The 27450-nt window shown below is 49.8% G+C and overlaps 1 protein-coding gene across 5 annotated transcripts in view; it reads left to right on the plus strand.

The window, feature by feature from the left end:
- CIC (capicua transcriptional repressor) overlaps positions 1 to 27450 on the plus strand; it is a 410013-nt gene that overhangs the window by 111355 nt on the left and 271208 nt on the right. Inside the window, exon 1 of one of the 5 annotated variants that reach the window (XM_069201395.1) lies at positions 21713 to 22428. The exons of the other annotated variants lie outside the window; for them this stretch is intronic. Coding sequence (XP_069057496.1) covers positions 22380 to 22428 — 49 coding nt within the window. The 5' untranslated portion in view covers positions 21713 to 22379. Of the gene's footprint in view, positions 1 to 21712; positions 22429 to 27450 lie in introns of those variants that run through there. 5 annotated transcript variants of the gene reach the window in all.

Genomic DNA, 27450 nt, shown 5'->3' on the forward strand with positions numbered 1-27450 from the left:
TTACTCATGTGAACCCACAGACCCCCAAATATAGACACACACCCCTCAAACATCACAGTCTCTGCACATCCAAGGCCACTCTGTGAGGTCACCCCCAGACCTGCTCTGTGAGGTCACCCCCAGTCCTGCTCACCCCCAGTCCCGCTCTGTGAGGTCACCCCCAGTCCCGCTCTGTGAGGTCACCCCCAGACCTGCTCTGTGAGGTCACCCCCAGTCCTGCTCACCCCCAGTCCCGCTCTGTGAGGTCACCCCCAGTCCCGCTCTGTGAGGTCACCCCCAGTCCCGCTCTGTGAGGTAACCCCCAGTCCCGCTCTGTGAGGTAACCCCCAGTCCCGCTCTGTGAGGTCACCCCAGTCCCGCTCTGTGAGGTCACCCCCAGACCTGCTCTGTGAGGTCACCCCCAGTCCTGCTCACCCCCAGTCCCGCTCTGTGAGGTCACCCCCAGTCCCGCTCTGTGAGGTCACCCCCAGACCTGCTCTGTGAGGTCACCCCCAGTCCTGCTCACCCCCAGTCCCGCTCTGTGAGGTCACCCCCAGTCCCGCTCTGTGAGGTCACCCCCAGTCCCGCTCTGTGAGGTCACCCCCAGACCTGCTCTGTGAGGTCACCCCCAGACCTGCTCTGTGAGGTCACCCCCAGTCCTGCTCACCCCCAGTCCCGCTCTGTGAGGTCACCCCCAGTCCCACTCTGTGAGGTCACCCCCAGTCCCGCTCTGTGAGGTAACCCCCAGTCCCGCTCTGTGAGGTCACCCCAGTCCCGCTCTGTGAGGTCACCCCAGTCCCGCTCTGTGAGGTCTCCCCCAGTCCCGCTCTGTGAGGTCACCCCCAGTCCCGCTCTGTGAAGTATTGGAAACATGAAGTCCCATTCAGATCTGACCAACACTTTCTCGGTGTCTATGACGGAGCCAGTGTGTCTGTCTGTCTGTCTTTGGAAAGCCATAGTCATGGCCTAGCACGCACATATGGTGCCTGGTGCAGGGAGGAGGCTGTACCCACCTTGTGACTGGTGTGCAACCACTGGTGTCACCTTTCAAAACCTTGTGTTGTACCTTCGCCATTATTTTCACAACTAATAGCAATATATTAATGATAACTGCCACCGTGCAGTGGGCGCTTGCTAGGTGTTGGAAGTGCTGTTATTAGGGCTTGGTAGGACAGGACTGTTAAAGATCCATTCTCTTCTGCCTCCTTGCATGCTCTGAGCGAGGTGTTCACCAAGTCTTCTTTGCAGCATTTATAGAAACCCATCGTTGCCAGGTGACTTGTTGTAGGGCAGATCCACTACAGTTTGTGGTATGAACGCTCTGTTTATCTCAGCTGTGCAGCTAGTGGTCTGCCCTCCTGTCTGTCGGTCTGTTCATAATGGCAAACCTTGACCTCGGAGAGAGCAGATGTTGCTTTGATGTTATATTGGCATGTTTTGTGTAGGCGATGCACGTATGTACTGGGGGATGGCCACCCCATCTCTCCTCTGGAGGCCTGGTCTTTCCCAGACGAGGCTCTACAGTCTGTACTTGGAGGACTGACCATCCTACCTCTCTGCTCTGGATGTCAGTTCTGTCCCAGGGGAAGCTCTACAGTCTTTGCTGGGAGGGCCGACCCTCCCATCTCTCTCCTCTGGAGGCATGTGCTGGAAGGAGTGGCTATCACATGTCTCTCTTCTCGAGGCCTCATAGTCGCAGTCTGTGCTGGAGAGGGCGGACCGTCACATTTCTCTAGTCAGATCCCTAAGACCGGAACAAACCTCCTAAGACATTGGGCTCAGCAGGCGAAGGGAGGTGCACCAGGAGTAAACCCCACCCAGGATGGCACCACCACCATTCATGGGGGGCCTGCAGGTTAGTGGCAGCTGATAATTCCTTTGGGCTGTTCCTGATGAGAATGACTTTCCATGTGAGTCCCAGCAGGGAGTATCAACTAGCTCTGTGTCAGAAGCTAACTCCTGGAATTCAACTAGCGTTAATATTGTAGCTTGGAATTTAGCTGGTTTGAAGTTTAAATTAATCGACCCTGCTTGGGGCATATTTTTAGACCAATTTGAGATATACATGTTCCAAAATGTTTAGAATCTGAACATAGGAGGGGTTATGTGAATATTGTTGCCCCCGCCCAATATAAGGGGAGGTTCATCCCTCTGGTGGCTTAACCATCTGGATCCGCGCCTCCTTAAATTGCAAATTTAGGGCCTGATCGCGACCTTGGCGGATGGGCTACTGTATCACAAACGTGACGGCTCTCCCGCCTGCCGTATTACAAGTTCCATTATATCCTGTGAAACTTGTAAAATGACGGGCGGGAGATCCATCACGTTTGTGATGAGTATCCCATCCGCCAAGGTCGTAATCAGGTCCTTGGTCCCCTTGATACTGCCTCACCCAACCTTCAGGGGCTATATCTCTCCTCAAAAGACGGTCATCCTTTCCAGGTACACAACATGTACAGTAAGGGAGCTCAGGGGAGTGGTGAAACTCAAACCTTAAAGCACCTCAAGGCCCGCAGGGAGGCACTTGATCCACATATTGCTAGGGTTTCAGCAGGTGATTTAATACGACTTTTGACAATTATGGTAATTCCCTTACAGAGGATGAGGACAAGGAATGGGGTATCCCAGCAATGAGTCTACCTCCAGTGAAGCGCTGGACTGATGCAGCACTCCAGCTGCTAGGCCTGACTATAACTTATGGACTGAGCGCCTGCAATGGCCGGGCTCTGTTAGATCCAAATGCTCTCCATGCCTACAATGGACGGGGCACTCCAGCAGAATAGACTGTTGGATGGCTTTACCCCTATGGAAATACATACTAGACACGAAGGTTGTATCGAGGAGTGATAGCGATCATCTTGCCATCCATTGTACCCATCAAGACATATCTAAGCATCCAGTCCAAGCCCCACAGTCGTTATCCAGGGACCCGAGGCTGGCAGGTGATTGGCAAATGTTGAAATGGTCAGTTGTCTCCTCGTCCAGAGCCTTCACAGCCACGTCTTTGTTTGCTGCTCAAACTGAATTAGACAAATTACATCTCTCTGGTCCTGACATTCACTCTGTTTTGAGAAATATTTCCCTGTTGTGTGTGAGTGTTTTCAAAGGAACTGTCAAGGGGGCCCATTGGTTAAGAAACCTGAGAGGACATGGTTCAAAAAAGACTGCAGGAGAGCCAAAAACGACCTTTACCAGGCCTCGAAAAGTGCTTCACTGACTCCATCAGATTAAAAAGGAAGCGCTATAAATTACTGCTGGCTGGGGCTCGCAGGAGCTGGGATACACCGCACTGGGCAGACCCTTCCGAGGCCAGTGAGAAGCGCTATAAATTACTGCTGGCTGAAGCTTGCAGGAGCTGGGAGACAGCGCACCGAGGCCAGTCAGAAGCGCTATAAATTACTTCTGGCTGAGGCTCGCAGGAGCTGGGATACACCGCACTGAGGCCAGTAAGAAGCGCTATAAATTACTGCTGGCTGAGGCTCGCAGGAGCTGCGATACACCGCACTGGCAGACCCTTCCGAGGCCAGTAAGAAGCGCTATAAATTACTTCTGGCTGAGGCTTGCAAGAGCTGGGAGACACCGCACTGGGCGGACCCTTCCGAGGCCAGTAAGAACAATAATTTCAAGAATCTCGGCCCATAGTGGCCAACCATGGCCATTGTGAAAAAAACTTCCTGGCTAACTCCATCCAGCCTGACATATGATATAATCACTTCTCCAGTTTATAAGGTCTAGGTTCAGAGGTCGAAACATACCCCAGGTGCCCACCAGTGATAAGGGCCTTTCCATCTGTGAACCCCAGTTAGTCAACAGCTGGCCCGGACGGAATTCCAGATGAGCTCTTTCTACCTGACACCAGGGACTATGCCATATTAATAAACTGACTAATGTCATCTTGCAAGGTGCAGAAATTCCATGTAGTTGGAAGGGTGTACAAATTATTCCGCTTTACAAGAAAGGCTCCAGGGATCTCCTGGTAAACTACAGGCCTATTGGCCTTCTGGATGCCTTGCAGAAGGTGTTCTACAGACAGATACTGAATGGGTTCGATCTATGGATCGAGGAACAAAATGGCCTGTCATTTTTACAACCTGGTTTTAGGAAACAAATCAGCACAGTCGGCCAGGAGCTGAGGTCCTTAACAATCTACTGGAAGTACGCAGTTTTACAGAAGCCACATCTCTAAGCCGTGTTCGTGGACTTAAAGTCTGCCTTCGATCTGCTCCCATGCTGTAAACCTTGAGAAGTACTGGAGCATATTGGTGTACCCCTAGATTTACTTGACATTTTAATTCGTCTTCATGAGGCGACCTAGGCACAAGTCGGATGCGACTCCAGGGAAAACGTACGCAACGTATAGGAACACACAGGGGGGTCTGGCAGGGGTGCATCCTTGTCCCCGCTTCATTCTCCCTCTACCTAAACGATGTTGCATCTTTCCTGGAGAAGTGTCATAACGATGCCCAGTGTATAACCGGCCATACGACTCCCCTGTTCCTCTTTGTAGACGATACACTGCTGGTATCCAAAACCGCGGCAGCCCTGCAGGTCCTTGTAGATCGTTTCGAGGCTTTTTGCCTAGATAGGGGACTAGAGATTAATCCTTCCAAAGTTAAGTTTATACTTATAAACCCCCATAAACCATTCAAAGGCTCTATAAGTCTGGACAATTCCACCCTGGAAAATGGTCTCCTACTTTGTTTATTTAGGTGTTAGACTCACCACCAAAATGTCCTGGTCTGCCTAAGTTATGCCAGCATGCGTCAGGGTAACAAAGTTGTAAAATTTTACAAAGGCAAAGCATGTCTCCCCAGCTATTAATGTATACAATCTAAAGGCGGTAGGAAGTGCCTTTAGCGGGGCTGAGTTATAGGGCCAGTTAGGGCCCACCTCCTTGGTATCCAGTTGAACATCGCTTCCTGTGACCTTTAATGTCTTTGCCTGAGAGCGCCCCTCTTCTCCCGTTACGTTGGGACCTAGGTATCAAAGCTATTGAGTTCAAGACCAATTTAATACCTATTCTCTATTGGTGGTGGTACACGCAGACTCCTGCTCTTGGAAGTTTTTATAGTGCTCTTCTTGAGCTAATTGCTCTTGACAAAGGCAGGAGAATCAAATGGATCCACTTCATCAAGGGTCCCTAAGTTTAATTAGGCCTCGCTAGTGCATAGGTCTGTGGGGAGAAAAGTGTGTCGGTCACCAAGAAATGTGTTAAGGATACTTTTGGGCATTTCATAGGGGTCTGGGAGTGAATAATAAGAAGGAAGGGTCTCTTGCTTCCGGGTTTATGGCCGTTAAGGACCACAGCAAATTTGGAGACTTTCTTGATAATATCTCTGTTCCACTGGCCATTGCTCCTAAAGTTCTGGTATGGACCTCTCCCAGTTAATTCTTTTTGTTCACAGTGGGAGAACAACAGAGCCCAGAGCGACCTGCCCTGTCTGTCTGGAGGCGGCGGAGACAGGTCCGCACACTTTGTGAAAGCGCTGGGTAGCGCCATCTGCAGACGGTTAGGCTGCAGACAGCATCTTCTGGCGCCGGGCTCCTGCGAGCAGAATCCAAAGAAGCAACTGTGTAGCGCAGCCACATCCTGCACTCGGCATGGACTTTAAGGAGCTAGACTCTAGCGTAGCACTTATATCGGCACTTCTGCGCTGTAGAACTTCACCGTGTTACGGGAATTGTGCTGTCGCCCTGGCTATATCATTTTTATTGGTCATTGGAATGCTGTTGTCTTTATTTGTATTTTTGTATTTTGTTGATACCATTGCCTTGTGTTTGATTTGCTAGACATGGAATCCATGTGTCACCCTGAGTGGCGTCACACAATCTTCCCGTCACGCCTTACATATGCACTTTATTGTATTAAACATGCTTACGTAGGCTGGCTTCCCTGGTATTACTTAGCCTCCCCGTAACCACTATCCTTGACCTGACTGAGTGATCTTTGCCCGATATGTGCCTTGTCCTGTTTATATTCTTATCTATGTATTGAATTTTATCTCAATTTGCACAGAGTTTTCAATGAAATTTGTACCCAAACTGTCTAAGAAAGGGACTATTACCTTTGAAAACAAACTTTTGACAAGTGGATGTATGATTCTTAATGTCCTGTTTTTTTTATTCTTGTCATATTTTACTCTTCTATTTATTGTGTCTACTTTTATGGTTATATAACCGAATTAAGTTATTTACAGAATTTCTGGGGGTGTGGGCTTATACCTGCACCTCCGAGAGGCTCGTATATTGACCCCGGGTACAGACAGATCAGCAGAAGAAACTGAGTAAAGTGTTCAGTCGATCTTCTGACTGGAGTAAATGTCCACTCATCCCGGTGTATCTGTGTGTCCTGTGTTGAACACGAGGGACTTCACCAGACATAGAGTACACAGTGACTCAAACTGGTCTTTGAACAGCTAGGGATACGAAAAAATGGGATGTCAGTGGTTGGTACCCAAGTCTGTACAAAAAGCTTTGGCACCTGTATTTGGGCAAGGAGTTGGCACCCCTCGAGCTGAAGGTATCCACCGGAAAGGGTGACACCAACCGGGAGCATGGGTACACAGTTTTACGAATAAATGGCACCAAATGTATAACCGTAAATCCTTAATCGTATTGTTCTTCCTGGGCTTAAATCTGGAGATACAAGTACCTCACAAAGACATGTGCTGACCTCGCAAGGTCACACTCCTAGTCCACCACCAGAGCTCCTTGAACCATCTACAGCCTTTGATAACATAAATCACGGCATCCTTCTCAGAATTCTTAAACAGAGCAGGTGTTGATGGAACAGTGCTAAAAATGTTCAAATCCAATGTCTCTGGTGCCCCTCTGACTGTATGTGGAATATATTCTAGCAGAAGTATATGATGCATTAGCATACGGGGATTCTAATTTTAAAGTTACAATTTGCAAATCAGTACATTTTATACTTCTGATATATATTTGTATGTCAGAAAAGCAAAACTGTATTTTACATATAGTTTAAATTAAATTACACTGACTTGCAGAATAACAGCAGCTTGAAATTATAAGAATAAAACATACTAAGCCTGTATGTACCCTGATAGTCAAATTCAAAATGAGACAGTGGCAGAGTAATTCAATTTAATAGAGTTTTTGCCAGGGGTGTGGAATTCCTATAGCCCGATTGTTTGGGGTCAAAGACAAGTTTTCATGTTTATTTTATCCTTCGGACAAGTACACCCATCCCCCTGCAGCACAAACCCTCTGGCTGCCAGTTTACAGGAAAGAGAACTGTCTGCAGTTGAGGTAATATTTGTGTCCATATATTAATGCTGTTCCAACTTGTATTTATGATTCATTTATGCAAAGCCTTTATTATTACGGTGAGCGCTCTAAATAAACATAAGGTCACAGTGCACTACCTACAGTGGTTTCAGTAAAAAATGTGTGCACAAACGTTTGAAAAGTTTAACAATATGAGCTACATATAATGCACCCAGAATGCTCTCTGGTTAGATTCAAATGTTTGCAGAAACTGGTAAGCAAGATTGATGATCCTTTGCTTTCAAAATAAAATGTTCAGAAACAAATACAAGTAGGAAATAAATGTTTTGATAAATTTCTGTGAAATGTTAGATATTATTTCTGTGAAGCATCATTTAGTAAATGTATTTCCAAAAATTACTCATAATGGGAAACCAATGTAATCATTTTCAACAAGATTATGGGAAACATGAAAATAAACAAGCACTGGCAATGCCAACCGATCCGACGTTGGTGGTCAGTCTTTTGGTTTTGTCAGTGCATGTCTTGTTTTGACAAGGCTTTTGTAACACTTTATTGTTGTGGGAGCTGCCAGGCCCTCACCGTTGCAAAAAGCAACAGAAAAAAAATGTGATCTCAAAAAGCACACATTGCCACAGTAGTTCCTGGCGTTGAGCGTTTACAAGATCACTTTCCCTCCAGCCACTTTTTTCCCAACTCTGGAATAACTTCTACTTCTGCCCTTGTTAGGAGTAAATTTCCTGTCTTTCTCATTGTCAGAAAAGACTGGAGAAGAGCTGTTAAAAATCCTTAAAACAAGCATTTTGTAGGTTTGAACAGACTCAAAGGCATTCTAGGCCTGGAACTATTGCTTACTGCTTCTTCCAGCCCCAGTATGTAGATCTGCATAAGATCTGCATAAGGTTGCTAAAATACCGTGTTCTGTTTGATAGTTCTAACTGCAGATTTCATCCCTTTAGAACATCCCCAGGTACCAGACTGGATCTGGATGTTTTTGTAGTGATACTCCTACCTGCCGCTATTGGGTTCCCTGTGGCTCCATGTTGACTTTGTTCCGCCCCAAAAGTTATGGAGTGAATCTGCATATATGCTTCACTCCTGTGCGCTATCATCATCAGATGTCAGTGATGGACAAGGACTTGATTGCCTTTGGTGTCTGAACCGCCATCACAACATCAAGGTGTGCGAGGATTGGCATGCCATGCATTCAAGGGCATTGAGAGAGCGGTCCCTCAAATTCCTCACTGCCCAACACTGAAAGACCGCGCACATTCCAGATCTTGGTCGCGAGGAAGGTCTTGAGATCGTCGTGGAGGCATTCCCAGCAACCCACTGGAAATCTTCCCACTTGAAGTCTTTGGCAAAATCTTGTAAGTTGTACAAGAAGAAGGTGGAGCCTAGGCTTTCTCTGCACCGCCCTGAGTTCCCAGGACCTGGAGCGACCCCCGCCAAGTTAAAGGAATTTTACGAGGCCATGCATCTTTGGGCGACCCTACCCCTCTGAAGCGCCCTCGGCCTGCATGGGTTTGGAGGGGACCCTAATGTTTTTCTGCTGGTGGGCCTGCCCTTGGCGTCATTTGGGCCCTCAAGCTTTAGTGACGGATCGTGAGCAGCACCAGTTGAGCAACCTTGAAGTTCCCCCGCACCAGCTCCAGTGCTGAAACACCCAGCACCACTGACACCGGTTCTGGTGCCAACTGAGGGCACCGCCTCCATGTCGGAGTCAGAGCCTTACTCTTATTACAGGTACCTTATCACCCTACCATGGCTACGGAGGAGGGTGCCTAGTTTGCTAAGGTGACGAAGAGGGCAGTTGAGGTCTTAAACCTTCAATTGCCGCCAGTGACAGTCAAGCCAAATGTGTTGACGGAGGTGCTTCCACCTGGAGTCACCCCATCCTAACCACTTCTCCCTTTCAATGAAGCCCTCAACCGACGAGCTGCTTGGGGCATGGTCCAATCCTTGCACGGGGGCTCCTTTGTACAGGGCAACTGTCCACTGTCATCACCATGCCCAGCGGGACCCGAGTTTCCTCACTCAGCACCCCACAGAGCTTGGTGGTCCAAGCTTACAATTCCAAAGTTTACCCCTGGGTGTTCCCTACCACTCCAGTGAATATGGATTCCAAGAGACTGGATACCTTCAGGAAGAGAAGGGTCTCTTCTGCCAGCTTAGAACTATGGTTGATGAAACCCATGTGCCTCTTGGGCCAATACTCTCATATGATCTGAGATTCGGTTGCCTAAGTACTGTCTATGGTCTCGGAGGAGGCCTGAGTCATACCCTGTCAAGCAATTACTAATGGGAGAGATGCCGCCAAGTCTGCCATATGATGTCGGCTGGACACAACAGACTCGCTGGGCAGAGCGATTTCATTGGTGGCAGCCCCTAGACCACTGGCTTTTCATGAAATGTCCACGCCTTGCTTATGGACATGCCCTTTGACGGCTCCTGTTTGTTTGGAGAGAAGGTGGAGTCAATGTGGAGCACTTTTAGGATAGCAGGCATATAGCCAGGTCTTTGGGCCTTTCCATTGCCCCCCTTGAATCCCAGGCCACCTTCCGCCCCTTTGGTGCCCACAGAAGGTTGTTTTCAACCTCTTCTCTACCCTCTCAACCACCACCGTGAGCATGTTTCCCAACCTTTTTGTGGCAGAGGATGCAGTTCCCACAGACCACGTGCGACAGGTTGCCAGAGGTCAGCCAGTCCACCCCTACCCCCAAACTCCATGCAGCTACAGCCGCCAAACCCTGTTAGTTTGCCCTCCAGCCATCACCTGCACCACTTGAGGTCATTAACATCTGACTGGTTTTGCAGATAGTCCAGTATTTATTCCCTCCCCTTTGTGACCACCCCTCCACCCGTGCCACCCATGTATGGCAGGCTGATGGAGGGCCACCTCTTCTTACTCTATCAGGAAGTGTTAGCTCTCTGGGCCAAGTGAGCCTTGGGGAGGGCCGGCATCAGAAGTAGGTTGTGGTTGCTATTCCTACTTCTTTCTGGTGCCAAAGGAGGACAGAGGCTTCCATCCTATACCAGACCTCAACCTTCTCAATTTTTTCCTCAAGAAGAAATTCAAAATGCTCAAGCTCGCTCAAGTTCTGTTTGTCCTGGACCCGGGAGACTGGATGGTGGCATTGGACTTACAAGACACATATTTTCGCATCCCTGTCCACAGAGGTTAACTACGGTTCATGGTGGGCCAGGAGCACCTTCAGTTTGCTGTGCTTCCCTTTGGCCTCACCAGCACCCCTCCAGTGTGTTCACCAAGGTGATAGCAGTAGCTGCAGCACATCTGCAGAGACTAGGGATGCCAGTCTTCCCTTATCTCACAGACTGACTGTTGAAGGCGAGCTTGCAACAGGTAGGCTTCTCGCACCTCCAGACTACAGAAGAGATCCTGAACTCCTGGGGGTTCACTATCAATGCTCAGCTTCACTGGTGTTGTTCTGGACACAGTGCAGTTTTAGACCTACCCTTCCAAGGTGCGTGTCGGCTATTCAGGTTATGATACTAATGGGGAACAGGGTCAAGACTGATTTGCATATGGCTGGGTCCAAACTGGAACGGCATGGGCAGCAAAAAAACGATGGATTTAGGCCCAGACCACTGTACTGGGGGTGAATGTTTCACAATGTTCAGCATTCCGTCCATCACTGGTTGTTTTAACTTTGTCGCCCTAAGTGGGAAGGGTATGCCCAGACGTGGGTCCCGTGCTTCCCATGCCACTGGATTCAAGCTAGCCTGGCTGATGATGTGTGAAACCCCGAAACCGGTCCCAGGATGCTTGTTTCCAGTCCAGGGAAGACCTGGCCTAGCAGTTCGGGCTGGACTGTTCCCATGGGGAACAGGGTCAAGACTGATTTGCATATGGCTGGGTCCAAACTGGAATGGCATGGGCAGCAAAAAAACGATGGATTTAGGCCCAGATCACTGTACTGGGGGTGAATGTTTCACAATGTTCAGCATTCCGTCCATCAATTGTTGTTTTTGCTTTGTTGCCCTAAGTGGGAAGGGTATGCCCAGACGTGGGTCCCATGCTTCCCATGCCACTGGATTCAAGCTAGCCTGGCTGATGAGGGGTGAAACCCCGAAACCGATCCCAGGATGCTTGTTTCCAGTCCAGGGAAGACCTGGCCTAGCAGTTCGGGCTGGACTGTTCCCATGGGGAACAGGGTCAAGACTGATTTGCATATGGCTGGGTCCAAACTGGAATGGCATGGGCAGCAAAAAAACGATGGATTTAGGCCCAGATCACTGTACTGGGGGTGAATGTTTGACAATGTTCAGCATTCCGTCCATCACTTGTTGTTTTTGCTTTGTCGCACTAAGTGGGAAGGGTATGCCCAGACGTGGGTCCTGTGCTTCCCATGCCACTGGATTCAAGCTAGCCTGGCTGATGTGGGGTGAAACCCCGAAACCGGTCCCAGGATGCTTGTTTCCAGTCCAGGGAAGACCTGGCCTAGCAGTTCGGGCTGGACTGTTCCCATGGAGAACAGGGTCAAGACTGATTTGCATATGGCTGGGTCCAAACTGGAATGGCATGGGCAGCAAAAAAACGATGGATTTAGGCCCCGATCACTGTACTGGGGGTGAATGTTTGACAATGTTCAGCATTCCGTCCATCACTTGTTGTTTTTGCTATGATACTAATGTTTCAGTCTCTAGCCTAGATTTCGGTGAGACATACTCTGAGGCTGTTGAGCATCTGGGCTTCCTACATCCGGCTTGTGAAGCAAGCCTGTTAGCAGTCTAATACAGACTCTGTCTAGCCGCAGATACCTTACTGATCCTCCCTGCTCTGCATACATATTATAATGTAAAAGGTTAACCCTTTTAAGGACACTATCTTCACACACTAGTGGTCATTGTCCCTAGTGGCTCCATGCTTCTGGGGGGGAAAGTTGCAAAAATAAGTGTGCTGGGGTGACCCCTATAGAGGCACTGCAAGTCTGTTCCAGCGTAGACGACGCAACACTGAGCTGAACAATGCTACCGACCAGCGCGCAGGGGTATTGCTCATCAAACGTTTCTGGATCCAGTCTGATGCCACAGGAATATTCTAGGGTAAAGAATGTGCAGCTAGATAGAGTCTCTACCAGATAAGGCGTTACCAAAGGTAAGTAACTTGTTCAGCAAACTCAATTCAAGTCTGCAAGGGAAAATGTCCCCACCTTAACCTACAAACCATATTTTGACCGCTGTAAACAAATGTTGGTAACTGATCCTCACAAGTTGTGCCTCTGATGCTTGGGCTCTTGCAATGACTCCAGGTTCTATGAGGAACGTGCCCTTTGAGGCCATGAAGCAGAGCTGAATGTTGCCAAACATCAACAGAAGCCACACAAGTCCCATTCCTGCTAGTCGAGAGCCATGCCCTATTTCCCTTCTCAAGGCTGGTCTCGCAATAGGCCCTCTTCTGAAAGGTGCAGTAGGACTCAACCCCATTGCGCCACTCTATTTAAAGAGAAGTCACGAGGGCGTCAACGTGCCATTCGATCTTGCTCCAGATCCCTGATTGAAAAGCTGATTCCACAGTTGATCCTGTTGCACCCTGAGTTTCCTAGGCTATTGGTGACTGCGCAGTAAGGCTTTAGGGAGGCCATGCTGCATATTTTTGTCATTCTTCCTGCTTCCTCTGGCTTGTCTTCGGGCCCCAAGGATCCACAGGGGCAATTTTGTTTTTCTAATAACCCTAATTTAGCCATTGACTCCCGGCTAAGGCAGGCTTGGCCTGATCACAAGCTGATTCCATTTAAGTTGTGGTTGGAGCCTATGACTTGTATCCCTAAGGCATCTGCAACAGGCCACGATATGGTTCGTCAGTGTGGAAAACTCATCCAAACCTAATTTTGCAACGGGCTATCCTCCACAACCCCTAATCTTACAGGTGATGTGGGAGCAATGGTTTCTATCTTTAATACCTGGGTTTCCAACGCTATTAATAAATTGTCTCCTTTAACTCCTCCTTAAAAGAATTTGAAATCTCTGCCATCAGCCCCATGGTACTCGCATTCCCTAGCAGAGCTCCACCGCAATTGTAAGCAATTGGAACATAAATGGCAGAAGACTTATAATGCTGAGGACTTCACGAAGTTTAAAAAAGCCTTGAAATTCTACCAAGATCAGATCAAGACCACAAAAAAGAATTATTTCTCACCTCAGATTGAAAGTGCTCTATCTAAGCAAAAAGTCATTTTTAATATTGCCAAAGCATTCCTTCAGCCAAAATCAATTAGCAGGGAGACACCACCCTCACAAATTGTATGCAATAAAATATCTGCATATTTTGAGGGAAAAAATATGGACCATTCAATAAGCATTTGAAAGTTGCCCCTCTTTTAAGAATTTTCCAACAATTGACATTCCCCATTCAAGACCTTCTGTGGCAACGTTCTAGAAAATTACTTTAGCTCAATCTTATAAAGCTATTTTAGCATGTAAATCAGGATCCCATTACAATCCGTGTCCCCCTCGTGTACTCCATAAAGTTGTAGATTGCACAAATCCAATAATTATGAAATTTTGAATAACTCTTCGTCCCCTGTGGTGGTTCCAAAAGACTGGAAATTAGCCTTGGTAAAACCACTGCAGAAAAAACAACTAGCTGACCCTCCCCTTTCTGTCTAATCTTCGGCCCATTTCATTACTTCTAGCCTTAAGCAAATTTATGGAAAAATTGGTTATTACACAATTAGTGGCATTTTTAGAAGAGGCCAACATTTTACATCCTAAACATCTGGTTTTCGCCCAAAATATTCTAAACAAAATAGCACTGTCGGAGGTAGTAGATAACGCTCAAAATGATGCTGGATGCAGGGAAGAATGCAGTGTTGATTCAACTGGGCTTATCCGCGGCATTTGATACTGTCTCATACGATATACTGCTGCAATGTGTCAAGGACTGCAGTTTTCCCCACAGTGTTTGAGCTTGGATCGAATCCTTCCTTTCTGACTGGAGACAAATGGTGATTGTAATTGCAATTTTATTTATATAGCACTTACTATCCCTGACTAGGTGTCAAAGTGCTTTTTGGCAAGTAGCATGCTCCTCTGGAACCCAAAGGGATTACTGGTGGATTAGTCTAGGGAAATATGAGTATAGTATTAGTATAAGGAGGTATGAATTAATTTGAGCAGAGGACTTGTGAGTCTGTAACTTGGACTGAATAGAACAATGGAGAGATCGAAGAGGGAAGAATCCACAAGTATAAATTGGGAGATCATAGTAGTAAGATGAGGTTTGAGACTAGTAAAGGAGAGTGGAGGAGAGTCTGTAGAAAGGGATTAGTGACATCACAATAGTAGAATGAGGTTTGGGATGAGTCAATGTTAAGTTCCTTCTTCACACCCGAAATGCCTGTCAATTCAGGGGTCCCCCAAGGCTCCTCTCTTAGCCTGGCCTTATTCAACATCTGTATGGCCCCCCTAATTACACTGATCTCCTTGTTTGGCATTGATGTCACCTTGTATGCCGACGATACACAATTGATGTTATCATTGGACAAAGACACTTTTGGCTGGAAGCTTCATTTTAAAAACTGCCCGACTGGGGTCATTCGATGGATGCAAGTTAACCAACTCAAGTGCAACACCAATAAGATGGAGATTATGCTTTTTGGGAAGTCCAGTTCCTTCCACCCTTTGCCATGGTGGCCTAACTCCACTCCAGCCTCCCCCATGTTGGTCCAAGTTGTCAGAAATCTTAGAGTAAAATTTGATACGGCCCTATCCTTTCAGCCACACGCGACGAGAGTGGCAGGCACGTGTTTTGGCATCATTAAATCTTTGAAAACGTTTTTTCACTTCCATTGGCGGCCAGAAAATCGGTTGCCTTTGCTCTAATAACATCAAGATTGGATTACTGTAACAGTCAGTATGTCGGGTCCTCCAAGCAAGCCATCCAGATTCTGCAGCCAGACTGGTGCTGAAACTCCCCCGTCACTCCTCTGCATTGACGTCCCTGAGAACGCTGCACTGGTTGTCAGTATATAAAAGGTTTTTTTTCAAAACACTTATTGGTGTTCAGAGGTTATAGAGCACTGGGACCAAATTATCTAACTGCCAGAGTTACTCATCATACAACGCTACATTCTCTGGAGATCCTCAAATGCCAATTTACTGTCTCCGTTTTCAGACTCAAAACATGAGGAGGAAAAGATTTGCAGTTCTGGGTGCAAAGGCTTGGAAGCACCACCATTCATCTCCGTTTTTTAGAATCTGAAGAAATGTTAAGAAGGCAGATTCAGAGGTGTGGAATTTAATAAAATATCTACTCGCCCATGGGACAGGTTGCTTCATTAATCTACTTGTCCTGTAAAAAAATATACTTGTCCATTTAGTGCCATATAGTGCAGAGACAAATTATGGCAGCGATCTCATTACATAAGATCTCTGATAATAGCCTCTCTGATTATGCCAGGACTAATTCTATAGTATGGCCTAAATACTAGCAATTTAAGCCCTACTATAGCAATGTCCTTATTTTTCCACCCTGCCACAGATCTACATACTGTGCTGGAGAAAGCAGTAAGCAATAGTTCCAGGCCTGGAATGCCTTGAGTCTGCACAAAGCAGCCTCTTGAAGGTCTGAGAGCCAATTCCACCAGCACAAAGGCTGCCACCACCAAGTTGGCATGCAGAGGGCCTGCCTTGACATCTGTCAGGCAGCACATGTTCACAAAGCACTACTGCCTTGACAGGTCAGACAGGAAGGGCATGTTGCCTGCTTGGTCCTGCAAGACTTTATGGTCTTCACCACTCAACAGACCACCTGGGGAGGTAGTGATTTGGTACCTGTTCTAAAGGTGAAGAATCTGCATTTAAATGTATCCATCTGAAGAACAAGTTACATACCTTTGATAACTCTTTTTTTGCTGGATACTGTACCTAAATGCAGATTCCTTACCGCCTTCCCACTTTCCTGTTCTATGGAGTACTCTCTTCTTCCCATCTAAAAAGGTCCCAAATTAGAGATCTGCACACTGGTACCTCCAACTGTGTTTTTGTGCTTTCCATTTGAGAACAAAATAAGAGCCAGGCAATAAATTGATGTCAGGGCACATGGGTGGGGGCCATATGCAGCTCAGCTCCATCTGTTCCGAAATGGAACAAAGTCAGTGAAAAGCTGCACAGTGCCATCTAGTGATGGGTGGGAGCCCTTTTCTGACCATTACCAGGTCTGGGAACTGTGTCTCCCCAGGAACTATGATGAATCACCTGTTCAGCATTAAAGCATCTTCTATTGCATAAAGACAGTTCAGCACCAATGGGACCAAAGGTGTGCACATCACACACAGAGATCCAATGCCAGGACTCTAACTGAACACCTTCAGATACCATGGCCAAAAGTGTTGAGGGTTTTGTCTCCAAGGATTTGGATGGGCCTCTGGTACTGAAGAAACCTGTAAGAAGTGAAATCCCAGTTTCTCCGTCCTCCAAAGACTGTAATTCTGGAAAACCAGTAACTATAGTCGGTCCAGCGAAACATATACCCAGGAAAAAAAACAACACCAAAAGTTTCTGCCTATTCCCTACCTCGTCCAGACCCTACCTTCCTCCAGACTCTCCTTCCCTTCACGCCTATTCCCTGCCCTCCTCTAGACCCCCCTTCCCTTCAGTCCTGTTCTCTACCTCCTCCTGAACCTCCTTCCCTTCAGTCCTGTTCCCCTACCTCCTCCTGACCCTCCTTCCTTTCAGTCCTATTTCCTACCTCCTCCTGACCCTCCTTCCTTAACCTTCGGTCCTGTTCTCTGGCCCTCCTTCCCTTCAGTCCTATTCCCTACCCTCCTCCAGATATTCCTTCCCTTCAGTCCTCTTCCCTACCTCCTCATGACCCTCCTTCCCTGCAGTCCTGTTCCCTACCTCCTCCTGACACTCCTTCCCTGTGGTTCTCTTCCCTACCTCCTTAGTTCCTCCTTCCCTTCAGCTCTATTCCCTACCTCCTCAGTCCCTCCTTCCCTTCAGTCCTATTCCCTACCCTCCTCCAGACCCTCCTTTCCTTCAGTCCTCTTCCCTACCTCCTCGTGGCCCTCCTTCCCTTCAGTCCTATTCCCTACCTTCTCCTGACCCTCCTTCCCTCACCTTCAGTCCTGTTCCCTACCCTCCCCCTGACCCTCCTTCCCTTCAGTCCTGTTCTCTACCCTCCTCCTGACCCTCCTCCTTTCCCTCCGTCCTGCTCCCTACCTCCTCCAGTCCCTCCTTCCCATAAGTCACATTTCCTATCTGCTACAGACCATCCTTCTCTTCAGTCCTATTCCCTACCTCCTCAGTCCCTCCTTCCCTTCAGTCCTATTCCCTACCCTCCTCCAGACCCTCCTTTCCTTCAGTCCTCTTCCCTACCTCCTCGTGGCCCTCCTTCCCTTCAGTCCTATTCCCTACCTTCTCCTGACCCTCCTTCCCTCACCTTCAGTCCTGTTCCCTACCCTCCCCCTGACCCTCCTTCCCTTCAGTCCTGTTCTCTACCCTCCTCCTGACCCTCCTCCTTTCCCTCCGTCCTGCTCCCTACCTCCTTCAGTCCCTCCTTCCCATAAGTCACATTTCCTATCTGCTACAGACCATCCTTCTCTTCAGTCCTATTCCCTACCTCCTCCGGGCCTCCTTCCCTTAAGTCCTGTTCCCTGCCTCCTCAGTCCCTCCTTCCCTTCAGGCATATTCCCTGCCTCTGTAGTCCCCCCTTCCCTTCAGTCCTCAGTTCCTCCTTCCCTTCAGTCCTATTCCCTGCCCTCTAGACCCTCCTTCCATTCAGTCCTGTTCCCTACCTCCTCCTGACCCTCCTTCGCTTCAGCCATATTCCCTACCTCCTCCAGACCCTCCTTCCCTGCAATCCTGTTCCCTACCCTCCACCAGACCCTCCTTCCCTTCATCCTATGCCCTACCTCCTCCTGCCCCTCTTTCTCTCACTTTCAGTCCTCTTTCCTACCTCCTCCAGTCCCTCCTCCTCTTCAGTCCTGTTCCCTGCCTTCTCCGTCCCTCCTTCCCGTCAGTCATATTTCCTGACACCTCACTCCCTCCTTCCCTTCAGTCCTGTTCCCTGCTCTCCTCCTGACCCTCCTTCCCTCACCTTCAGTCCTGTCCCCTACCCTCCTCCTTCCCTTCAGTCCCATTCCCTGCCCTCCTCCGCACCCTCCTTCCCTCACCCTACCCCAGCCTCCTCCAGTCCTCCCTCCTTTCCTGCCTCAGTCCTGCATGTTACAAAGTTAGTTTGTTTACACTAGTCCCCTTTAGTATACACCAAAGCGGGGCCGGTGCTGGCTGGTTCTTCATTGGCTTGAGTCCAGCGGTCCGCTTACACTATTGGATCTGGCTGGTGACTCTATTCTTGGTCCAATCCCGGCTCACCCTTTACCTGTCGCCTCCAGTCCAGCCTCCTCCAATCCTCAGTCACTCTTCCATGCCAGGTTTTCGCGTGGTCCAATACTCATCGGTCGTGTCCTCATCTCCTCCAATCAGCGTGCTGGTTGCCGTAATCTCCTGTGCCAATCCGGTCTATCCCTGCCCCCCTGCGCTTTCTCGTAACCCGCCTCCTTTCCATAGTGACGCACCTCTGTTTTCTTATCGTGAGCGTATTCTCTTCAGCCAATGAAGGGCGGCTGGGGTCATAGTGCCTATTTGCATATGACTGACATTCCACGGGCAACGAATGAACGCGCAAGGGGCTGGCGCTATTGGTAATTACCGTACGTGACGCGCCAGCGAGCGGCCAATAGGTGAGTTTACGGCGCGTGGACATGCGCAGCACGCACAGGGGGCGGGGCGCTGATTCTTGTTTGCAGTCTGAGGATCCGCCCGGCTGCGCGCGCCGCTGAATGGGGCCCGAGACAGTGTGAGCAGCCGCGGGAACGCGCACGGCTTGACCCGGGAGAGGCCGCGCGTGCACGAGCAGGGGGCAGGAGCCGCAGCAGGGCAGGAACCGGAGGAAGAGCCCTGGGAGCAGAAGCCAAACACCGGGGGATGGGAGAGCAGGCGATACACACAGAAGGAGGAGCCACTGTAGGTCCCTGAGCCTCTGGCAGGAGGAGGGGGCTGCAGGAGCCAGAGGGGCAGGGACCACTGCTGGAGCCTGAGGGAACCACTGCAGGAGCCTGAGGGAACCACTGCAGGACCCTCGGAGGCAGTACCAGCAGCAGGAACCACTGCAGGAGCCTGAGGGAACCACTGCAGGAGCCTGAGGGAACCACTGCAGGACCCTCGGAGGCAGTACCAGCAGCAGGAACCACTGCAGGAGCCTGAGGGGCAGTACCAGCAGCAGGAACCACTGCAGGACCCTCGGGGGCAGTACCAGCAGCAGGAACCACTGCAGGACCCTCGGGGGCAGTACCAGCAGCAGGAACCACTGCTGGAGCCTGAGGGAACCACTGTAGGAGCCAGAGGGGCAGTACCAGCAGCAGGAACCACTGCAGGAGCCAGAGGGGCAGTACCAGCAGCAGGGACCACTTCAGGAGCCTGAGGGAACCACTGCAGGAGCCAGAGGGGCAGTACCAGCAGCAGGAACCACTCCAGGAGCCTGAGGGAACCACTGCAGGACCCTCGGGGGCAGTACCAGCAGCAGGAACCACTGCAGGAGCCAGAGGGGCAGAACCAGCACCAGGGGGAGCCACTGCAGGAGCCACTGGGGCAATACCAGCAGCAGGAGGCACTGCAGGAACCACAGGGGAAATACCAGCTGCAGGAGGCACTGCAGGAGCCTCTGGATGAACACTAGCTGCAGGAGGCACTGCAGGAGCCGCAGCAGGAGTAATATCAGCCAGCAGGCAAGGCAGGAGATAACACAGGGAGCAGGAACTACAGGGCTCCTACAAGCAGCAGGAGGCAGTGCAGTAGATACCAAAGGGTGCAACAACCACAGGCACGGCTACAAGTAGCAGGAGGTAGTGCAGGAGCCACAGGCAGGGGATAACACAGGGAGCAGGAACCACAGGGGCTCCTAGAAGCAGTAGGAGGCACTGCAGAAGCTAAAAGGATGACTAACCACAGGGAGCTGGAGGCACAGCAAGGACAATAAGCAGGACAGGAACTACATCAGGGGTTTCTACAAGCAGCAGGGGACACTGCAGGAACCTGAGGGATAAGTAACTGTAAGGTGCTAGAGGTCAGCTGGGCTGATGAGCAGCATCTACAGTACGAGGCACCGCAGCAGCCACAAGCAGTAGCAACAAGTTCAACAAGCTCCAGAAGCGGGAGATACTACGGGGGCTAATGCAGGAGGCACAACAGGAACCACAAGTAGGAACAACTAAAGGGGAGGAGCTACTATAACGGGAGCCTTAAGCAGGAACTGCAGGAGGGGCTACTGCAAGGAATAGGAGACCACAAGAAACGCCCCGCACAGAAGGGACCGTCTTAGGGGTGGGGGGCGCTACAGAACCACATACGAGCAAGTTAAGAGACTAGGAACCAGGACCAGTCACAGCAAATAGGGACTCCAGGCAGGAGGAGCTGCTCACGGGCAGGAGCAGGAGAGGCATCAGCTGCTGCAGGAGACCGAAGGGAGCTACAGTAGCAGGCACATTGGGACTGCTGTAGAAACCATAGGGATTCCGGAGTAGAATATTACCACGTGCGCAGCTAGGGTAGCAGAGACAGCTCAGAGAGTGCGTGCACTTACAGCACACTGGGGCAGAAGAGGCTGCATGAGCTCCTGAGGCACAGATTGAGGGCACGACCTTTAGTTGCATGGTGATGCTGCAGGAGAGGGCTCGCAGCGCACGGATGTGTGCACCCCATCACTAGACACAGAGCGCATGCGCCGGTCTGGAAGTCACGGGACGCCTGTGCTTAGTGTTTGAAGGCCACAAGAGGTTATTAGGAGGATCCCAGGCCAGAGGCACATGCTGGTATTGTCCCACTCTAGAGGAAGGACCTTACCCGCCCCACCGACCTCAGGAAGGTCTCCCAAGCCCGAGTACCATCTCACACATGACGTGTCTAGTTGAAGTTCTCCATTCTCGTCTAATGAGTCAGTGGAAGATCACCAGCACCCCTCTCCCCCCGCCGTTTTGAAATTGCAAAACACCTGGCCCATGCCTACCCCTAGAGAAAAGTGCCCAGACCAGGCCCACCCTTAGAGTAAGAACCCCCCCCTATCCTGACCCTCGCCTTAAGGGAAGTGTCCAGACAGGTTGTTATCAGAACCACTGGACCATCAGTAGGGCAGCACTGGGACAGTACCAGCTCTCACCGGGGCTACTGGGCCATCACTAGGGCAGCACTGGGACAGCATCGGCTCTCCTCACCGGGGCTACTGGGCCATCACTAGGGCAGCACTGGGGCAACACTGGGGCAGTACCGGCTCTCCTCACCCGGGCTTCTGGACAATCAGGGCAGCACTGGGACAACATCGGCTCTCCTCACCGAGGCTACTGGGCCATCAGTAGGGCAGCACTGGGGCAGTACCGGCTCTCCTCACCGGGGCTACTGGGCCATCAGTAGGGCAGCACTGGCGCAGTACCGGCTCTCCTCACCGGGGCTACTGGGCCATCACTAGGGCAGCACTGGGGCAACACTGGGGCAGTACCGGCTCTCCTCACCGGGGCTTCTGGGCCATCAGTAGGGCAGCACTGGGGCAGTACCGGCTCTCATCACCGAGGCTAATGAAGTTTTACGAGGACATATTAGCTGCTCCTCGCTAAGGCTATTGGGTATTTACCAGGACGGGATCGGCCCGCCTCACAAGGGATCCTGGACTTTTACAGGGACAGACAGCACCGACCCTCATCACTGGGGCTGCTGGACATTTACTGGGGCAGCGCCCCGCCCCTTACAGGAGCACTGGACTTTTACTTGGGCAGCATCGGCCCCCCTCACCAGGACCACTGGACCTTCAGCTGGCCGGCGCCAGCACTTCTCAGGAGGACCACTAGGGCAGCACTGGGCGGATGACACAAGCGGCAGGATGCTTGTCTCCGCGTGTGTGATGGACAGGAGCAGCCACTGAACAGAGGGGACATGCTGCTGTTAGTGGTGCCCCTGAGCCACCGCTGAGACCTTCCCTCCCACCTGCCCCGAAGACCCCAGCAGCCTGCCAACAGGCGCTCCCTGGCAGTGAAGAACGTGCACTAGGTGGGCCTTCTCCAGCGGACCTGATTACGGAGCTGCTTCACTCTGGGACATGGAGGAGACTTGAGCCTGACACCTGCATCCAGGGCAGTATGTTTGCAGCCGAGAGGCCGCTTCCCCGTCCGGGGCTCAACATGTTCGGTTAGTGTAACACATTTTGTTTGTTAATGCCACTATGCACGGATTCTGTTCACAAAAGATCACCAGCCGGCTTCAGAGGCTGAGGGAGGGTTCCCATGACGAGTGCATTACTCAGCAGTGTGACTCAAAACAAAGCCTGCAAGATCCACATGCAATAATGGCTTAGGATAATAGCGCATAGAAAGCTAGTGTGAACGGAAGCAAGCGCTTAGGGCACTAAAGCCACCTGCATCTAGTGTATCAAGTAATAGTGAGAACGTGAACTAGTAGTGCATACAATAACAGTGAAAACTGGGACTGGCCCATATATTTCTAGTGCCTCCTGGAACTAGTGTGTAGTGTGATACTGCCAAGTGGCATTAGTGCATAGTGTAGTAATGTGAACTGGAACTAGTCTGTTGGGTTGTGGCTGCAGATTGAATTGATGTATAAAATAATTGTGCCACCTGGAACTAGCCCATAGAGCAGTTATGCCACCTGGAGCTAGCCCATAGAACGGTCGTGCCACCTGGAACTAGCCCATAGAGCAGTCGTGCCACCTGGAGCTAGCCCATAGAGCAGTCGTGCCACCTGGAACGAGCCCATAGAACAGTCGTGCCACCTGGAACGAGCCCATAGAACAGTCGTGCCACCTGGAACGAGCCCATAGAACAGTCGTGCCACCTGGAACGAGCCCATAGAACGGTCCTGCCACCTGGAGCTAGCCCATAGAGCAGTCGTGCCACCTGGAACGAGCCCATAGAGCGGTCGTGCCACCTGGAACGAGCCCATAGAGCGGTCGTGCCACCTGGAACGAGCCCATAGAACGGTCCTGCCACCTGGAACGAGCCCATAGAACGGTCCTGCCACCTGGAACGAGCCCATAGAACGGTCCTGCCACCTGGAACGAGCCCATAGAACGGTCCTGCCACCTGGAGCTAGCCCATAGAGCAGTCGTGCCACCTGGAGCTAGCCCATAGAGCAGTCGTGCCACCTGGAGCTAGCCCATAGAGCAGTCGTGCCACCTGGAACGAGCCCATAGAACAGTCGTGCCACCTGGAATTACCCATAGGGTAATGGTACCAACTTGGAACTAGCACAGAGTAATAGTGTGAACTAGAACTAGCAGAGAGAAGAACATCGCCAACTGCAAGTAGTGCATAGAATAACTGCACCATAGAATGATAGTGCATAAAAGGGGAGAGCTGGAATCAGCACTAGTGAAAGCAAATTAGGGCCTAGAAGAATTGTATGAGCTTGAACTCGACTCATGGTGTAAAATGCAGCATCTGCATCATATAGAATAGAAGTGTAATATATAATAGAGACATCATCTGGCACTAGTGAACAGTAATAGCGCCAGTGTGAACGCGTGCCCAGAGTAAGAGTGTGAACAGGAGCTAGCACGTGGGTAACAGAGCACACAACAGAGTGCTTAGGAACCAGCTCAAAAGGCAGGAGGGTGAACCGGCCCATTATACCAGGAGCCAGAACTATCACACAGGCTGATGTTGCTGACTGAAACTAGCGCTTACATTAATAGTTCACCTGGACCGAGCCAGGAGAATTGTAAGAGTTTGAAGTGGAAATAACGAATAGGGCCATATTGCCAGCTGGAATTGCTGCATAGAGTAAGGGTGAACTGGAGGTATAACGCCAACTGGAACTGGTGGATAGAATAAGTGTGGACTTGAAGTGCAAGGAAATAGTGACAAGTGTAATTAGCCCAGAGGGTTAGGCTGGCAGAAGCTCAAGCAGAAGATCTGAGATGGAAATGGAACTGGTGCATAGAATGATATTTTGAACTTGTATTGCTGCTCAGGCTAACCACATAAACTGGAGTTGGTGCATACAGTGTTAAAGACAATGGAAGTAGTACAAGGTACTAGTGCTTGTAGAGTACTAGTGCCCGGTATAACTAGTGCATAGAATTATAGTGTGAACCATAATTAACAGGCAGAATGTTACCAGGAGGAACTGGAGTATAGAATGATTTTGTGAACTGGAGCCACATATACAGTGATAGTGTTCAATGCGCCACCGCACAGAGTAATAGTAGTAACTGGAACTCCAGCGCACAGTAACAGTGATAACTGGAGCCACCTCGTACAGTAATAGTGACAACTGGAGCCACCTCGTACAGTAATAGTGACAACTGGAGCCACCTCGTACAGTAATAGTGAGTCACCCCATGCAGTAATAGTGACAAATGGAGCCACCTCGTACAGTAATAGTGACAACTGGAGCCACCTCGTACAGTAATAGTGACAAATGGAGCCACCTTGTACAGTAATAGTGATAACTTGAGTCACCCCATGCAGTAATAGTGATATAAGGCCCCCAGCATACAGTAATAGTGATATATGGAGCCCCCGCGTACAGTAGTAGTGATATATGGAGCCCCCGCATACAGTAGTAGTGATATATGCAGCCCCGCATACAGTAGTAGTGATATATGGAGCCTCCGCATACAGTAGTAGTGATATATGGAGCCCCCGCATACAGTAGTAGTCATATATGGAGCCCCCATACAGTAGTAGTGATATATGGAGCCCCCGCATGCAATAGTAGTGATATATGGAGCCCCCCCATACAGTAGTAGTGATATATGGAGCCCCCGCGTACATTAGTAGTGATATATGGAGCCCCCGCATGCAATAGTAGTGATATATGGAGCCCCCGCGTACAGTAGTAGTGATATATGGAGCCCCACATACAGTAGTAGTGATATATGGTGCCCGGCATACAGTAGCAGTGATATATGGAGCCCCTGCGTACAGTAGTAGTGATATATGGAGCCCCCCCTACAGTAGTAGTGATATATGGAGCCCTTGCATACAGTAGTAGTGATATATGGAGCCCTTGCATACAGTAGTAGTGATATATGGAGCCCCCCATACAGTAATAATGATATATGGTGCCCCGCATACAGTAGCAGTGATATATGGAGCCCCCGCATACAGTAGTAGTGATATATGGAGCCCCCGCATACAGTAGTGTTGATATATGGAGCCACACCCATACAGTAGTAGTGATATATGGAGCCACCCCCATACAGTAGTAGTGATATATGGAGCCCCCCCCACAGTAGTAGTGGATGTGGAGCCCCCGCATACAGTAGTAGTGATATATTGAGCCCCCATACAGTAGTAGTGATGTTTGGAGCCCCGCGTACAGTAGTAGTGATATATGGATCCCCTGCGTACAGTAGTAGTGATATATGGAGCCCCTGCATACAGTAGTAGTGATATATGGAGCCCCCGCATACAGTAGTAGTGATACATGGATCCCCGCATACAGTAGTAGTGATATATGGAGCCCCCGCATACAGTAGTAGTTATATATGGAGCCCTTGCATACAGTAGTAGTGATATATGGAGCCCCCGCATACAGTAGTAGTGATATATGGAGCCCCTGCATACAGTAGTGTTGATATATGGAGCCCCCATACAGTAGTAGTGATGTATGGATCCCCTGCATACAGTAGTAGTGATATATGGAGCCCCCACATACAGTAGTAGTGATATATGGAGCCCCCCTACAGTAGTAGTGATATATGAAGCCCCTGCATACAGTAGTAGTGATATATGGAGCCCCCGTACAGTAGTAGTGATGTATGGAGCCCCCGCATACACTAGTAGTGATATATGGAACCCTTGCATACAGTAGTAGTGATATATGGAGCCCCCGCATACAGTAGTAGTGATATATGGAACCCTTGCATACAGTAGTAGTGATATATGGAGCCCCCCCATGCAGTAGTAGTGATATATGGAGCCCCCCCATGCAGTAGTAGTGATATATGGAGCCCCCGCATACAGTAGTAGTGATATATGGATCCCCGCATACAGTAGTAGTGATATATGGATCCCAGCATACAGTAGTGATATATGGATCCCCGCGTACAGTAGTAGTGATATATGGAGCCCCGCGTACAGTAGTAGTGATATATGGAGCCCCGCATACAGTAGTAGTGATATATGGAGCCCCGCATACATTAGTAGTGATATATGGAGCCCCGCGTACAGTAGTAGTGATATATGGAGCCCCCGCGTACAGTAGTAGTGATAGATGGAGCCCCCGCGTACAGTAGTACTGATAGATGGAGCCCCGCATACAGTAGTAGTGATATGTGGAGCCCCCATACAGTAGTAGTGATATATGGAGCCCCCATACAGTAATAATGATATATGGAGCCCCCGCATACAGTGGAGCCCCCATACAGTAGTAGCGATATATGGAGCCCTTGCATACAGTAGTAGTGATATATGGAGCCCCCACGTACAGTAGTAGTGATATACGGAGCCCCCGTACAGTAGTAATGATAAATGGCGCCCCCGCATGCATAAGTAGTGATATATGGAGCCCCCATACAGTAGTAGTGATATATGGAACCCCCATACAGTAGTAGTGATATATGGAGCCCCCCATACAGTACTAATGATATATGGAACCCTTGCATACAGTAGTAGTGATATATGGAGCCCCGCATACAGTAGTAGTGATATATGGAGCCCCGCGTACAGTAGTAGTGATATATGAAGCCCCCAATACAGTAGTAGTGATATATGGATCCCCGCATACAGTAGTAGTGATATATGGATCCCCGCATACAGTAGTAGTGATATATGGAGCCCCCCATACAGTAGTAGTGATATATGGAGCCCCCGCGTACAGTAGTAGTGATATGTGGAGCCCCGCATACAGTAGTAGTGATATGTGGAGCCCCGCATACAGTAGTAGTTATATGTGGAGCCCCGCATACAGTAGTAGTGATATATGGAGCCCCCACATACAGTAGTAGTGATGTATGGAGCCCCCGCGTACAGTAGTAGTGATATATGGATCCCCGCATACAGTAGTAGTGATATGTGGAGCCCCGCATACAGTAGTAGTTATATGTGGAGCCCCCCCTACAGTAGTAGTGATATGTGGAGCCCCCGCATACAGTAGTAGTGATATGTGGAGCCCCCGCATACAGTAGTAGTGATATATGGAGCCCCTGCATACAGAAGTAGTGATATGTGGAGCCCCCCTACAGTA

The sequence above is a fragment of the Pleurodeles waltl genome, chromosome 7 (assembly GCF_031143425.1).
Source record: "Pleurodeles waltl isolate 20211129_DDA chromosome 7, aPleWal1.hap1.20221129, whole genome shotgun sequence".
NCBI classification, from domain to species: domain Eukaryota; kingdom Metazoa; phylum Chordata; class Amphibia; order Caudata; family Salamandridae; genus Pleurodeles; species Pleurodeles waltl.